Genomic DNA, 14,680 nt, shown 5'->3' on the forward strand with positions numbered 1-14,680 from the left:
TAAAATAAGAGGAAATAAAGTACCATTTCTCACCTATTATAATACAGAAAAAGAGAGTTAGTCAATAACTGACAAGCACTGAAAATGCCAAGACCAGAAAAATTATCTCAAAATTAAAAAAAGACTATTAAACATGATTATGATACATTCTCTGTACATACTCAAAAATAGATACTATCTGCTTTCTCTCCTTTATGCTAGAAAAGTTTTATCTCTTAGAAACACACAACGGAATCATCCAAGATGGAAAGTATTTAAAAAGATTCAATTATTTCGTATCTCTCTGCAATGCAGGTGCATTGAAAAATATTCTAAATTGAAAATGCTCCCAATGCACAATGGTAAAATAGCATAATGTAAGCAAATTATGCTTTCAATTTCAGATGTCATATTATTCTGGAATTTTAGCTCAGTCTGAATCAAAATTATGAAGACAATTTGAATGAATGTACTTTTCTGTCTATTATCCATATGCATCATACCATAATATTTAGAACATGTAGGTGTCTTTGAGAGAACAGTGCCAGAATAATAAATAGGATTCATATGGTTATTATTTTAAGATTACAGAGTAGCCCATGGGATCATGTATAAACTGTAATATATAGAATTTGAATGCATCAGGATTAATTCTTTCATTTACTTATTACCCTTCTACAGTTTTTACTAAGTTTTTCTTGAATAGGATAGGGGTAAGCAAACTTTTTCTGTAAATCTGCAAGTGATAAGTATCGTAGACTTTGTAGGCCACATCATCTGTATCACAGCTGTTCAACCCTGTCCCCAAAGCAGCCATGCAAACTGTGTAATGGTCAGGATTGGCTGTAATCCCATGACACCATACAAAAACAGCAGAGAGACTGACTGTGGCCCAAGACCCATGGTTTGCCAACACCTACTTTAGAGCTGGAAGGTTCTCAAAACAATTTGATACTTGAGATCAAAAAAAATAAAATTTCTCTATTCAGTCAGGTAGATTCAGTCTCTTTAAAAATTGCAATATTATTAGAACATATAATTTAGGGAGTTACCAAAATACTAACTGTCGGAAATAGCGGTGACTTCCTCATTATGATACAACCAGCTGACAGCAGGGGCAGGTGAGCTGCTAACTCGGCAAACCACTTCTGCATCCTCCCCTTGTTTGAATTCTTGAGGAGATACCACTTCTCTGAAAGTGAGTTTTTCTGCATCAAGACAGTAAAACAAACCGTAAAAGTATTATTACTCACTTCTCCCAACAAAATATTCCAAAATCTGTGTGTGGATTGATGCTGCAATAAAATCATTAGTTAACGCTAGATCTTTTAAAACCTGATTCCAGATCATGTGATTCCTCTACTCGAGAACTTCCCATCTCACCGAGAAGAAAGGTCAAAGTCCTCGCGATGCCAGACTAGGTCCTATGTGAACTGGAATCAGCCCCCCAACTCCAATCCCAGTATCTTCTCTCTTTTCCAAGTCCCTGTGATCCAGACAAACTGTCTTCTTTGCAATTCCTTGAACACTCCAGGTTTGTTCTCATCCTTGGCCATCTGTGCTCCTTTGAATCCCTTCAGATTTCTGCTGCACCTTCACAAGTAAAATAACCATCTCCCTTCCCCATTCAGCTCCTCTCTTTACCCCCTTATTTCCTTCACTATAGAATTCTACAGCATGGATATCTAGCATTCATGTATTTTTCTAAGCTCATTCATTGGTTGTGTTTCTCCGCTCACTAAAATATAACTACCAAGTAGCCAGTGACATTTTCTGTTTTAGTTACTACTCCTTAGGACTTAGAATATTGTCTGTTATGTAGTAGATACCCAGTAAGTGTGTTGAATGAATGAATGAATATGGATATTTATGCTTGTTGAGAAATTTTCACAAAAGTTATTCATTGTTCTTGCCAGGAAAAAAAAAAAGTCATTTCTTTAGTATACAAACAAAACCCAGCCACCTTCCTTTGCATCATTCAAAGTAATGAAAAATCTTTCCAAATATTATGTCCATGAAATGACAGCTTCAATTTAAGTTTTTCTACTTATCAAATAGGTGCAGTAGGAATCACATAAACAAATATACTACCTTTTCTTAAGGAGCTTAGAAACTAAAAGGAGTAGGGGGAGTCTAAATGAGGAAAAATGAGGACAATACTATCCCAACAAATTGCCCTGCACATCAAAAAGGAAGTCATGGCATGGGAAGACTTTGCCTTTTTTTCTCATATCGTATCTCCCAAATAATAATTACAATAAAGCTGTAGGGAGGGGGTGACTTATGAGTTATTATTTCAAAAATTTGTAATTTTTCACATATTTTTCATTAATATGTGGTAAAAATACTATCACATATGAATTGTGAGGCATTTTTCTAAGGACTTTATACAATATTAATTAATGCAGTGCTCAAAACAATTCTATGTAAGAGGTAGGTACTACTATTATTCCATTTTATTTTATTTTTTTTAATTTTTTTAACGTTTATTTATTTTTGAGACAGAGAGAGACAAAGCATGAACAGGGGAGGGGCAGAGAGAGAGGGAGACACAGAATCTGAAACAGGCTCCAGGCTCTGAGCGGTCAGCACAGAGCCCAACGCGGGGCTCGAACTCACGGACCGTGAGTTCATGACCTGAGCCGAAGTTGGACGCTTAACCGACCAAGCCACCCAGGCGCCCCTATTATTTCATTTTATAGATGATGAAACTGAAGACAGAGAGGTTAGGCAATTGCTCAAGGCCACAAAATTAAGTGATACAGCCTGGTTTCACCCCTAAGGAGTCAACAGGCTTCATTCATAGTATTCTTAAACATGATTCTTAAATGTCCACCAACTGATGAATGGATAAAGAAATTGTGGTTTATATACACAATGGAATACTACGTGGTAATGAGAAAGAATGAAATATGGCCTTTTGTAGCAATGTGGATGGAACTGGAGAGTGTTATGCTAAGTGAAATAAGTCATACAGAGAAAGACAGATACCATATGTTTTCACCCTTATGTGGATCCTGAGAAACTTAACAGAAAACCATGGGGAAGGGAAAGGAAAAAAAAAAAAGGTTAGAGAGGGAGGGAGCCAAAACATAAGAGACTCTTAAAAACTGAGAACAAACTGAGGGCTTATGGGGGGTGGGAGGGAGGAGAGAGTGGTGAAGAGTATTGAGGAGGGCACCTGTTGGGATGAGCACTGGGTGTTGTATGGAAACCAATTTGACAATAAATTTCATATTAAAAAAAAACATGATTCCTATATGTAAGAAAGGAGAAGGAATATAGAAAACTGTCAATCTTAATTCCTAAAATCAAGTGTAAATATGGAAAATCATCTTAAAGAAAATCCTGTTGGTGAAGAATCCAGCTAGATATTATTCTCCACTAGATGAATTTCCAGCTTTTTCTGTGTCTACTCCTGTTCACTGACCCTCAATTCTCATTCTAGACTGGTCACTACTATCATATACGTAATGTCATTTGTTCTAATCCTGACCTTTTATTTTAGAGTGAAAAACTACTTCTGATAAATTTCCTAACACTAAATAATCTACTGTTTTCTATTTACCTAAAAGATTTTTAATGGCTGGAGAACATGAAAACATTTTCATCTCTATTATTTTACCAAGAGAATTGGCTCCATCTATATTTATAATAAACTATTTCCTATTATCGATTCCATTTTAGAGATGCACCATGGCAAAATATAAACAAACTGATACTTGCAATGGTCTTACAACATTATCTAGCACATAGTTATTAATGGGTGTTAATTTTTACTAAATGCATTATGTTCAAGTTTTTATACAACCACAAATTCAATTAACTAATAAATGCATAACTTACGGTAAATTTCCAATACAACTGTAGCTTCTTGTGTCTGTCCTTTGGCATCTGTTGCTTGACAACGATATATCCCTGCATCCTCTATATTTGCGTTGTAGATGGTTAATCGTGATCTAACACCTTCCTTTTGCACTGCTACCCTCTGTGTTGAAATTATCTTCTCCCCTTGAGGATTATACCAATCTATACTCTCAGGTTCACCAATTGCTGCAGAGAGCCATGGAAAAGAAATGTTTGAAAATATGTCTCAAGTGTTTGTTTTGGCATTGACATTTACTATTATGTAACAACTTTTAACAATTTAGAAAAAAAATGTAAATAAGAGAAGGCTGGAAGTCTCAAAATCTTACAAAATTGAAAGTAAACACAAATGTTAGCACACATGTTCATCCTTATTTATCCAATGTTGAGAATTCAGCCCTGTTTGCGTAAGCAAAACCCAAAAGTTCTATAGGAAACTTCCAGTATGGAATTTCAGCCCTGATAGTTGAAACTTTACCATAGCAATCTATGAACTATTTCTACAGTTAAGTTATGAAACTGCCTTGGCCACTGTGTCAGACATAAATTATATGTGATAGATATATCTGACCAGAAACACAATTACTAACATGATTTCACCTGTTCCCAAGTCTCTTTGCTAGGGTCAGGAGACAGTACTTTTTTCCCTGATAAAGCACAGCTCATAAAAATGTAAATCTTACGAAAAATCAACTTTGGCTTTTGATAATACTGAATTTGAAATTAATTCCCCAAGTTGTTAAACTTGTACAGATAAGGCCAATGACTATTTTTAAAATGGAGCCCTAATCTCTTTTCTCAACTAAAATGAATAGTTTCATCATTTTAATCTAAAACTGTTAACTATTTAATCACATGATAATTAGAATGCATTGAAATGATACCTTTACTGCTAGGCAATTACAACCAAATCATTACAAGGTAAACATTTATTTAAGTTTTCCAATTCAGAATCCAGGTTATTATCCTCTTCGTAAAAGCTGAAACTTCCAAAGTTTGCTTTTACTGACAAAAAGGATGTATTTCACCTAATTACTTGAAGGATAATTTGTGGAAGCAGTATGTGCTATTAACTCAAAAGTATCAGGGGAAATGCATAAAGGGGAAATGCTAACATCTGCAGGACCACTTTGAAGAACATTGTTCCTTCTTATACTTTTCCCAAGAAATGGCTTTAGAACCAAATTATTGTGTTTTCCATATCAAATTAGACATGCTGGAGCAAAAAGTATGAAAGAACGTTTAGCTAAATATTAAATGGATCTTAGTTATGTTATCTTCAGATCTTTCTGGACAGAACTATAAAACCGCAGTGGTTACGGGATAACTCATTTAGGGGAAGTATTTGTTTTAATTCCCATCTCCATAAAGAACTACAAACGAGTAATTTAAATGAACGTCATTTTAAATTTGAACAATATAAACTTTCATTTTATACAGTAAATTATATAGGACATTCTGTGAAATATTTTGGATATTTTCACTCTTGATAATATGGTATAAAATTTCATTCTCATGGAGAGTTTATTTTGGATTTTCATAGAGCAGTCATGATTCTCTTTTTTAAAAATTTTTTTAATGTTTATTAATTTTTGAGAGACAGAGCACAAGCAGGGGAGGGACAGAGAGAGGAGACATAGAATCTGAAGCAGGCTCCAGGCTCTGAGCTGTCAGCACAGAGCCTGACAAGGGGCTCGAACTCACAGGCCATGAGATCATGACCTGAGCCGCAGTCAAGACGCTTAACTGACTGAACCACCCAGGCACCCTATCATGATTTTCTTTTGATGACATCTCTAATAAATAATTTCCTTTAAAACTTTTCATATTTTTATTAAGCCTGAACTACTGGATATACTAATAAATAACATTACAATTTTTATTTTCTTAAAAATGTGGAGTACAAATTCATTTGCTAATTATGACATAATCTTATTTAGCTCTCTGAAGGTCTGATTCCCTTCTAGTGTAAATTTAAGACATTTATTTTACTGGATTTAGATGTCTATGTTCTAGTGTCAGGAAACTTTAGAGTCATATCAACTTAGTCAACCTTGTAATAAAATACATTATACATATATTTTGTAAATATATATATATATAATATATATTATATATATTATACATATATTTTGTAAATATATATAATATATATTATATACATATATAATATATATATATTTGCAAACCAGAATATATATATATATATATATATATATATATATATATATATGGAAGGGTTGCAAGGGTTTCTAGCATCTTTATTTTTAGATTCTTGTTTCACTATTGTGTATTTAACATATATAAGACTGCTTCCACAATAACAATGTGGCTCTTGGTTATACATCTTTGTATAAAAGGAAAAAAGATGTTTAATTATTTTGCCTTATTTTAAGAGCAAAACGTAGTACCATTGAATGATGTTAATTCATTCTTTTAAATTATTCCTTACTTTGACCTTATGTAATACCTGCAGATGTAATAACAGGATGTAGTGCATAACATATATATATATAACATAAATAACATATATATTATATATATGTTATATATAATGAATCTAAGAAAATAATACAATGTCATTTTCAAACTTAATTTTTAGACTATTTAATTATTCTGTGAATATGTTACACAATTGAGCTATGTATGTGCATTTGTGCATTTGTGTATATAAAATATGGATAAGATTTAAAAACAATGATCTTCATTCTTATTCCAAAGCTCTGCTGACATAATAAGTGATATTGAACCAATATCTCACTTGCTGTCTTCCTTTCTACTTGTCAATATGCAAAAATATGTATCAACAGACCTATCAATTTAGTCAGACCTTTAGGAAGGCAAAATATGAAGAATCATGCCCTCCTAGTTTTTCATAAGATGTGATATTATATATACATACTATAATGTAATATATATTATAATGTATTATATATGATTTATAAATATGTTATAACTTTCTATCTTTTTTGAGAGAGAGAGGAGAGAGAAGAGCACAAATAGGGTAGGAGCAGAGGGAGCGGGGGAGAGAGAGAGAATTTTAAACAGGCTTCATGCTCAGCACAGAGCCCAACACTGGGCTCTGTCCTGTGAACTGTGAGATCATGACCTGAGCTGAAATCAAGAGTCAGCCGCTTAACCAACTGAGCCACCCCAGCCACCGTATGTGAATATTTTTCATAACTTTACGTATGAAGGCTTGCATGCATAAAAATGAATTTGATGAATATAAATAGAAGTACAATGTGTGCATTTGTGACTTCTACAGTACACTAAATTAGAATTTGTCGCTTAAGTATTTAAATGTCTTCTGAAAAAATTCTGCATGTGCATGATTAAACTAAATGAGGTCCATATAATTTCCCACAGGTATTATGATATATGATACTTTTGATTAATAGTCATAAAATTCTTGCCAAAGTTTTGCTGATTAAATATCTTTTTTTTTAATTCACTTTTCATAAGGACAGATTTGATTTGCTTTGTCTGAAAGTTTTCATTCAGGTATAGCTATAATGCAGTGTGCCATACCTAATTTATTCATTGCATATTTATAAAGGTAATTCAGTTATAATATTTATATTCATCCTAATATTATTATTTATACAGGAATAATATTTGAATTTATTTAAGTTATTGTGGATACATTTTATTTGATAAGTTATTTTCAAAATAAGTGAGCTAGTTTGATGGTCAAAATTAATAATTTGAAATTAACAGAAATAAACTCCATAGTTTTTAATATGTAAAATATGGCTAACACCTTCCATCATCAGAAGCCCAGTGGTATTATAAGATTTTATTTTTAGAGAATTATTTTTCACTATTTAAATTTTGCCTATGTATAATATTAATTAAAGCCAAAACAAGTAATCATCTTAAAATATTTGTACACATACATACCTGTACATGTGAAGAATTTAGATTCACCCACGCTAAGCTCTACTTTGCTAAGTGAAATTGTCACTTGAAGAAGAGCTGAAAAAAAAATTTAAATAATAATTAAGTATAGTTTTAAACATAAATTCTAAGATTTTATCACATGATCTATAAACTACATGATCCAAACAGAAACTATTTTCCTGTAAATTTTTATTACCTGTAAAAAGAAATGGAACTTTTATAAAATACAATCTAATTATAAAAATCAAACAACATTATGTCTGTTACATTAGTATACAATTTACAACTAGACCAAATACAGCACTTAATTAACCTAACATGTTGAAATTTATTCCCCAAGTAAATGAATAAATGCATACTCACTTCCATATTTACATTCTTGGCCATATACGTGCTACCACATTGGGCAAAAACTACAGAAAAGTTTTGCCTAATATTTGGAATCTTATTCGAAATCCTATACTGTCATTGTAACAATAGAAATATAAATTAACTACATTTTGGCTACCTACTAAATTATTTCCATGAAAGAAGGAAAAATATTGCATAAGAAACATGAATAAACACTATTTTCACAAGATAAATAAATTAAGTGAAGGAACCAGGACAATGGCAATAAAATAGAGGAGCTGTTTAATAAGTTTATTGTCAAATTTGAAAATAAAATAGCTGAATAGTCTAACATGTTAGAAGATAATTAGAATTATAGCTTAATACAAGTTGAAAGACGTGTTTCTAATAATATGGTAGACAAGATAATGTAACTACATCCCAAACCCATTCCACCATCTCTTACTTCCAGACACGCATTATCTGAGCTTTCAGTAAAGTAATGGAGTCTCAAGGGGGAAAAAAAAATGAAGAAAAAAAAAATCTAAAAGCCAGAGTATAAAGTGCTGCTGACAATCTGTGGATGGTAGTAACCAAAAGGTGCACAGATAGTACAAACATAGGATCAAAACTTGTCTATAAAAGGGGATGCTATAGAACACCAGATAACACTGGACCAGAATAAAATTCACCCTTAGGAACGAGAAGGGGATACAATAAATCAGCCCACTAGCAGAAAAGCAGTGATAAAGAGAGTTAAGTTGTTTTTTTGTTTGTTTGTTTGGTTGGTTGGTTGGTTGGTTGTTTTAAATAGGCTCCAGGCCTAGCATGTGGAGCTTGAACTCAACCTAGAGATCAAGACCTGAGCTGAGATCAAGAGTCCGACGCTTAGACTGAGCCACAGAGGCGATTCCACATAGCCTAAGATTTTTGTAAATGAAGTTCTTCTTAACCTAAACTCATATTCTAACACTATAAAAACCATGGTCAAATAAGGCACTATAAGTAAGAGTCAATTAAAACATCCAAAAGGAGAGACAGACCCTCGAAATTTCAAAAAATGGAATTAGGCTAAAAGTGTAACTTAACTATGTTGAAAACAACTAGAGAAATGAAATGTAGAATCAAAAACATAAGAAAAGAAGAAAGTATTTATCAAGAAAGACTTGTACATGTTTAAGCTCTTTAAAATATGTTTCCTTGTACTCTTCATCATTGAGGGATAAATTCCCTTTTTTTCAGGACACCTTTCTGTGAACCGGGCTGGCTTACATGGCTTTCTTCTCTCCTCTCGGTCTTGGGTCCAGTTTCTTTTTATAATTCCTTATTCTCAAAGAGTGCTTGGTACATATAGGGGCTCAATGAGTGTTCAAGTAATTCTAACATTTCAGGGAGAATAGATTAAGAAAAGCACAGAAGTTAGAAAGAATAGGAAGAAAACTAGTAGAGCCAAGGGACAAGAGAATATCTAAAAATATAAACAAGGCCAATTCCAATGAGAATTCACAGAGGGGGACTTTTCCTTCTGAAGAATAACTAATCCTCTTGGTGCATTTAGTTTAAGTGTAATGGGCTCAGAGGCAAATTGCGAAAGTGAAGTACATTGAGATTGCCCATATAGTAAGTAAACTTGAGTCTGAAGAGATGGCTGGGGCTTTGGGGATCCACAATTCTGGGCATGTGGTCAGGGGTTTTATAAATTGGGGAAGATCTGAGCATACATACAGATAGAAAGGAAGGAGGCAGAAAAGACGGATGGCTGAAAATAAAAAGGGAATTGCCATTCTGTTCCACTTTCTTTTTTTTTTTTCCTCCCTCTTCTTTGTCCTTTAAGATATTTATCCTATTTCTTTTTCTCTTTGGATCTTCAGTGTGCGCTGTTCTAAAATTTAGTCCTATGATTTCCAAAATTCAGCTAGAATCCAGTTGGATAGCGTATTTTAATTTCAAATTTTCTATGTGCAAACTGAACCCATTCCCCTTCCACCAAAAATGCCTGCTGTTCATATTCCATTTTTGGTCATCATCAATGAATTTTCAAGTCTTAGAGATATAGCCTCTGAAATATCATTTGTATGCATTCTTATTTATTTCCAACACTTTTCCCCTAATACATGGACTCATTAATTATAATGTGAGATGTTTATTTTAATCCAAGAGAGTGATATATCAGATTCTATATTTCTTTTTCTGACTTGTACCTCTTCAAGCTTTCTTTCCATGAAGTATTTCTCAGGGTGCTGCATGCATAAGTTTCTAAAACTGTTTAATTTCACCTGCTTATTTCAAAAGACCTCAGAGTGGATTTGCTTAATCCAATTAGTTAATTATTATACAAATTTTAATTGAAGGAAAACCTACCTTTCCAAGTTTATTTCCAATTACTCTTTCCTAATGTTCTGCAGCTAGAGACAATCATTATTAGTTCTCCCTGCCCTCTCTCCACGGACTCACTTTCCTGAAACTGTGTATTCGCTCAAACTATTTCCTCTGCCTTTCTCTCCCTTTCTCACATGTCCACATAGCTGGCTACATTCTATCTTCAAAGCAAAACTAATATATCAATAACTTTACACATCTTCTTTGATAGCCTCTATGGTATCACCAAATAAATACCTTTGGTCAGTAGGCATTGTCACTAAACAAATGAAACCTACATGATTGCTAATTAAATTCTCTACTTTATTTAAATGTAAATTTCTAAAGGCAGAGGCTTATCAACCTCACTTCTGTTTCTCTTAAACTGATAAAATATGAATACACGGCAGAATAATGGATAAAAACCAAGGGCTTCTTGTACAGTAGGTACAGAACACTGACAATATTGACAATATAAAATTTTAGAATGACTTCATTGCCTTAAATTGAATTTAATATCAGACAGTTTGAGAAATGTCTGCCAATTATTATTTAAATGATTCCCCTCACTTGTCTTCATAGTAAATTTGCTTTTCAGAGGAAAAGTTTATAGAAAAGACAAAACTTGAAGGATGTAAGCACTTTAAATGTCAAATACAGTTCTGGATAATTTTACACTGATTTGCTAATGGGTATAATAAATAATAACCTATTCATTGTAATAAAATGAAATTGAGCCTGAAATTAATTAGTTAATTTATATTAAAATACGTGGTTAATTTTTCATTCAGTAAAAACTATCAATTCGCCCATTAATCAAGACCATATTTTTCACGGACATTTTGGTGACTAGACAAATCGTTATATTTCAGGTATTAAAGTATATGAAGAAAATACATAATTCTCTAGTTTAAAACATTTCCCAAAGGCTGGATTTGCTCTAATTGACCTCTACAGATACATTAAAACACGTGCATATTAGGAAAAACCTGGAGAACTAAAATTTAAGGTCATCTCTTATTCGTGGCTCTCGTGATTTAACATCCAGAGTTTCTTGTAATCATTCTTGACCCATAGCCACCTACAATGGTTTCATTTTGGAGCCAAATGTCAGAAGAAAATTAAAGTTTTGTAGTGTCAAAAGTTGTGTTCAGAGAAAACTGGACAGGGCTGACATATTTAATACCTACCTAGTTAATCTCTCCTTCATTTTTGTTGTCTCAAGGTACACACCAAAAAATTAATGTGTATCGTAATATGAGACTTTTAGTTCATTTAGAAAAAAATATTAAGATTTTTAATTAAAATTTCTATTTAGGAATGGAATTTGAAAATAAAATGGCATTCACCGATGCTGAAAAATCTGATTTTTATGTTTTACTTTTTTTATGTATTTTGAATAGACATAGTAATGTTAAATAAAACCGTAAAGGGTATAATATCTCATAGATTAAATTCATGTAAGGACCATTACTGATTAAATATTGGCATTCCCTATAAATTAATCAATAAATCATCTTTTTTATTAAAATTGGGGTTGAATAGTAAAAAAAAAAAAATGCCAGTATCTTCACAATAGATCCTCAAAGTAAGGAACAGCTTTAACCCACAGATGAAAGAGTGGAGCCATGATAAATCTATGTCTTCTGCAAACCATTCTCAAAGAAATGCATGTAATATCAACCTTAAAAGTAGAGTTAGGTAAATTAAAACTGTCTACAAAAATCAGTATTTATTAACTACACGCATTTTACAAATCACTCTTTAAAATGCAATGGTATACAAAAATAATAAACCATAGTTCCAAACATCAAGGGAATTACAATTTATTTTGAAAAACTACCACTAATAAAATGATAAATGATAAAACAAGATGACCTGCATCAATTATGGCCATAGTGAGATTCATAACCAAGAAGGCTGCAGAGAGGGCAATAAAACTTAAAAAAAGCAAAGAGATGTGATAAATATTATAATAAACAGAAAGAAGATAGACATTCCATATAAGGAATATATAATGATGGTGGATATTGTAGGTTAGGCAAAGTGTTCAAGGAACATTCAGAGAATAGCTAGTAAATCAATGTAAAGTAAGTTGTCTTCGTGTATAATATGGGTAATATATTATCATTGGAGAAACAGTTTTGAAAAGACATTGGAGGATCTCAAAAGTCATGATAAATGTCAAGCCTCAAATTTTTCTCCATTAATTATTTATAAATAGATACTGACATGACAAAATTGGCATTTAGTAAAGGTTAGGAAGAAGACAAGATAACTGACAAATTGAATTAAGGGGACCAACACCTTGGGGCATGTTACGTTGAGTATCTGGGTTTGCTGGTGACAAAGAATATGGAAATATAGGAGTGGAGGTTACAACAAAGATCAAAATAGAAGTTATCTCTGTAATCAATTAGAACATTGGCAAAAAAGGGAAAAAGTCAAAGGTGTTAAGACCTTTCTACTTCAATGAAGCAAGGGTCACCAATGTGAAAAAGAATTATCAGGAGAAGCTAACGGAGGGAATATATGAAGCTAGAATTTATTTCCTAAATGACAATTATTTCTCAAAATAGAACATAGGCAACATTTTAACGAAGGTAACTGCTATCATAGCAAAGCTTAAATTAATATTTATAATTTAAGCACGCACATCAAATAGCAGATATTCAAAAGAGCTTTTCTTAATTTATAGGACTATAAATATAATGAAGTCATTGGCATTTCTAAGTTCCATGCAGGGCCCCAGAGCCTGTTGCAATTTAATACAACATTTAACAACGGCATTTAAAATGGCCAGTTTATCCCCTGCAGAGGAGTAAAAACTGACAACTTAATCAGTCTACTACATGCCTGACACAAAGCAAAGCTGGATCCACTTAAAATTCAACAGACATGCAGAGAGAACTTAAGGCACTGATTTATCTTGGTACAATGACTTGTAACATTTTTCAAGCAAGCACTTTTATACCTTGGCCTCCACATCAAGGAACTTGGGAGAATTAAAGCACTTACCAAATAATCATAGAAACTCTCAAGGAGTCTTACTTATTGAAAGTTCTTACAAACTGTTAATTATACCAAATGAATATGATTCTTTTCCATTTTTCATTGAAAACATTTTAAAACTATATCTGCTTTAAGAGAATTATGTATATAGTTTACTTATTCACTTTTTTATTATTGAATATCCATATCACTACATGACAACAGTCTAAGTGGTTTATTAGATTTTTAAAATGCTCAAGAAAATTCAGAACCTTTGAAGCATTTAAGAAAGAAATACTCTGTCATCAAACACTTTAGGAAACTTGATGGCTATGAATGTTTTATCAAAACTACTTTTATTTACTTTATTTCTATGTATTTATTTATGTATTTATTTGTTTATGTATTTATTTGTTTTAAAGGGAGAGAGAGCGCTAGCAGAGAAGAGGGGCAGAGAGGGAAGAAAGTGAGAAAGAGAGAGAGAATCTCAAGCAGGCTGGGTGTTGACACAGGGCTCGATTCCACAATCCAGGGATCATGACCTGAGCTGAAAGCAAGAGTTGGATGCTCAACAGACTGAACCATCCAGGCTCCTCTATAAAAACTATTTTTAAATAATTTTTTTCATCTAAGTTTACCAAGATGAAGTTAAGCTTTTTAGCATAATTCCTCTCCAACTCTGTGATATATTTTAATTTATTTTCCTATCCTAAGTTAGGAAAATAAATTTTGCAGTTGCTAGATCACCTGGGCCCTTTTAAAAGCAACTGGTCTACCTCCTTAATGCTTCTGTTTCAATTGGCCCCTTCCTGCCAAGCTATAGACACTGTTTAATCACTTACATCCTAATAATAATAATAATAATAATAATAATATTAAATGAAATAAACAAAAAAAGAAAACAAAACAAAATAAGCAAATAAGATAAAATGGGAAATCACCCTTTCCTTGCCTTTTTTCAAATTACTATGGTATATCCTACTTGTCTTATCACCCTATTGAAGAAAGAAAGAAAGAAAGAGAGAAAGAAAGAAAGAAAAGAAAAGAAAAGAAAAGAAAAGGAAAGGAAAGGAAAGGAAAGAAAAAAGAAAGAAGGGAGAAAGGAAACAAGAAAGAAAGAAAGAAAGAAAGAAAGAAGAAAGAAAGAAAGAAAGAAAAACTCTTGATGTCCCCAATCATTCTTTATTCTATGCCTATTTACTTCTGTCCTCCTCATTCACTTAATAAGTTTGCCATTCCTAAGGTCAATCAC

At 32.5% G+C, this 14,680-nt stretch overlaps 1 protein-coding gene across 3 annotated transcripts in view; it reads right to left on the reverse strand.

The window, feature by feature from the left end:
- NCAM2 (neural cell adhesion molecule 2) overlaps window positions 1–14,680 on the reverse strand; it is a 520,619-nt gene that overhangs the window by 221,455 nt on the left and 284,484 nt on the right. For 2 of the 3 annotated variants that reach the window (XM_045501590.1, XM_045501592.1), the window contains exons 2-4: window positions 7,750–7,824; window positions 3,826–4,032; window positions 1,044–1,187 (exon numbers count right to left, since the gene is read on the reverse strand). In XM_045501590.1, coding sequence (XP_045357546.1) covers window positions 1,044–1,187; window positions 3,826–4,032; window positions 7,750–7,824 — 426 coding nt within the window. The remainder of the gene's footprint in view (window positions 1–1,043; window positions 1,188–3,825; window positions 4,033–7,749; window positions 7,825–14,680) is intronic. The other variant, XM_045501591.1, reaches the window with a different exon arrangement.

This window comes from Leopardus geoffroyi, chromosome C2 (genome assembly GCF_018350155.1).
Source record: "Leopardus geoffroyi isolate Oge1 chromosome C2, O.geoffroyi_Oge1_pat1.0, whole genome shotgun sequence".
NCBI classification, from domain to species: domain Eukaryota; kingdom Metazoa; phylum Chordata; class Mammalia; order Carnivora; family Felidae; genus Leopardus; species Leopardus geoffroyi.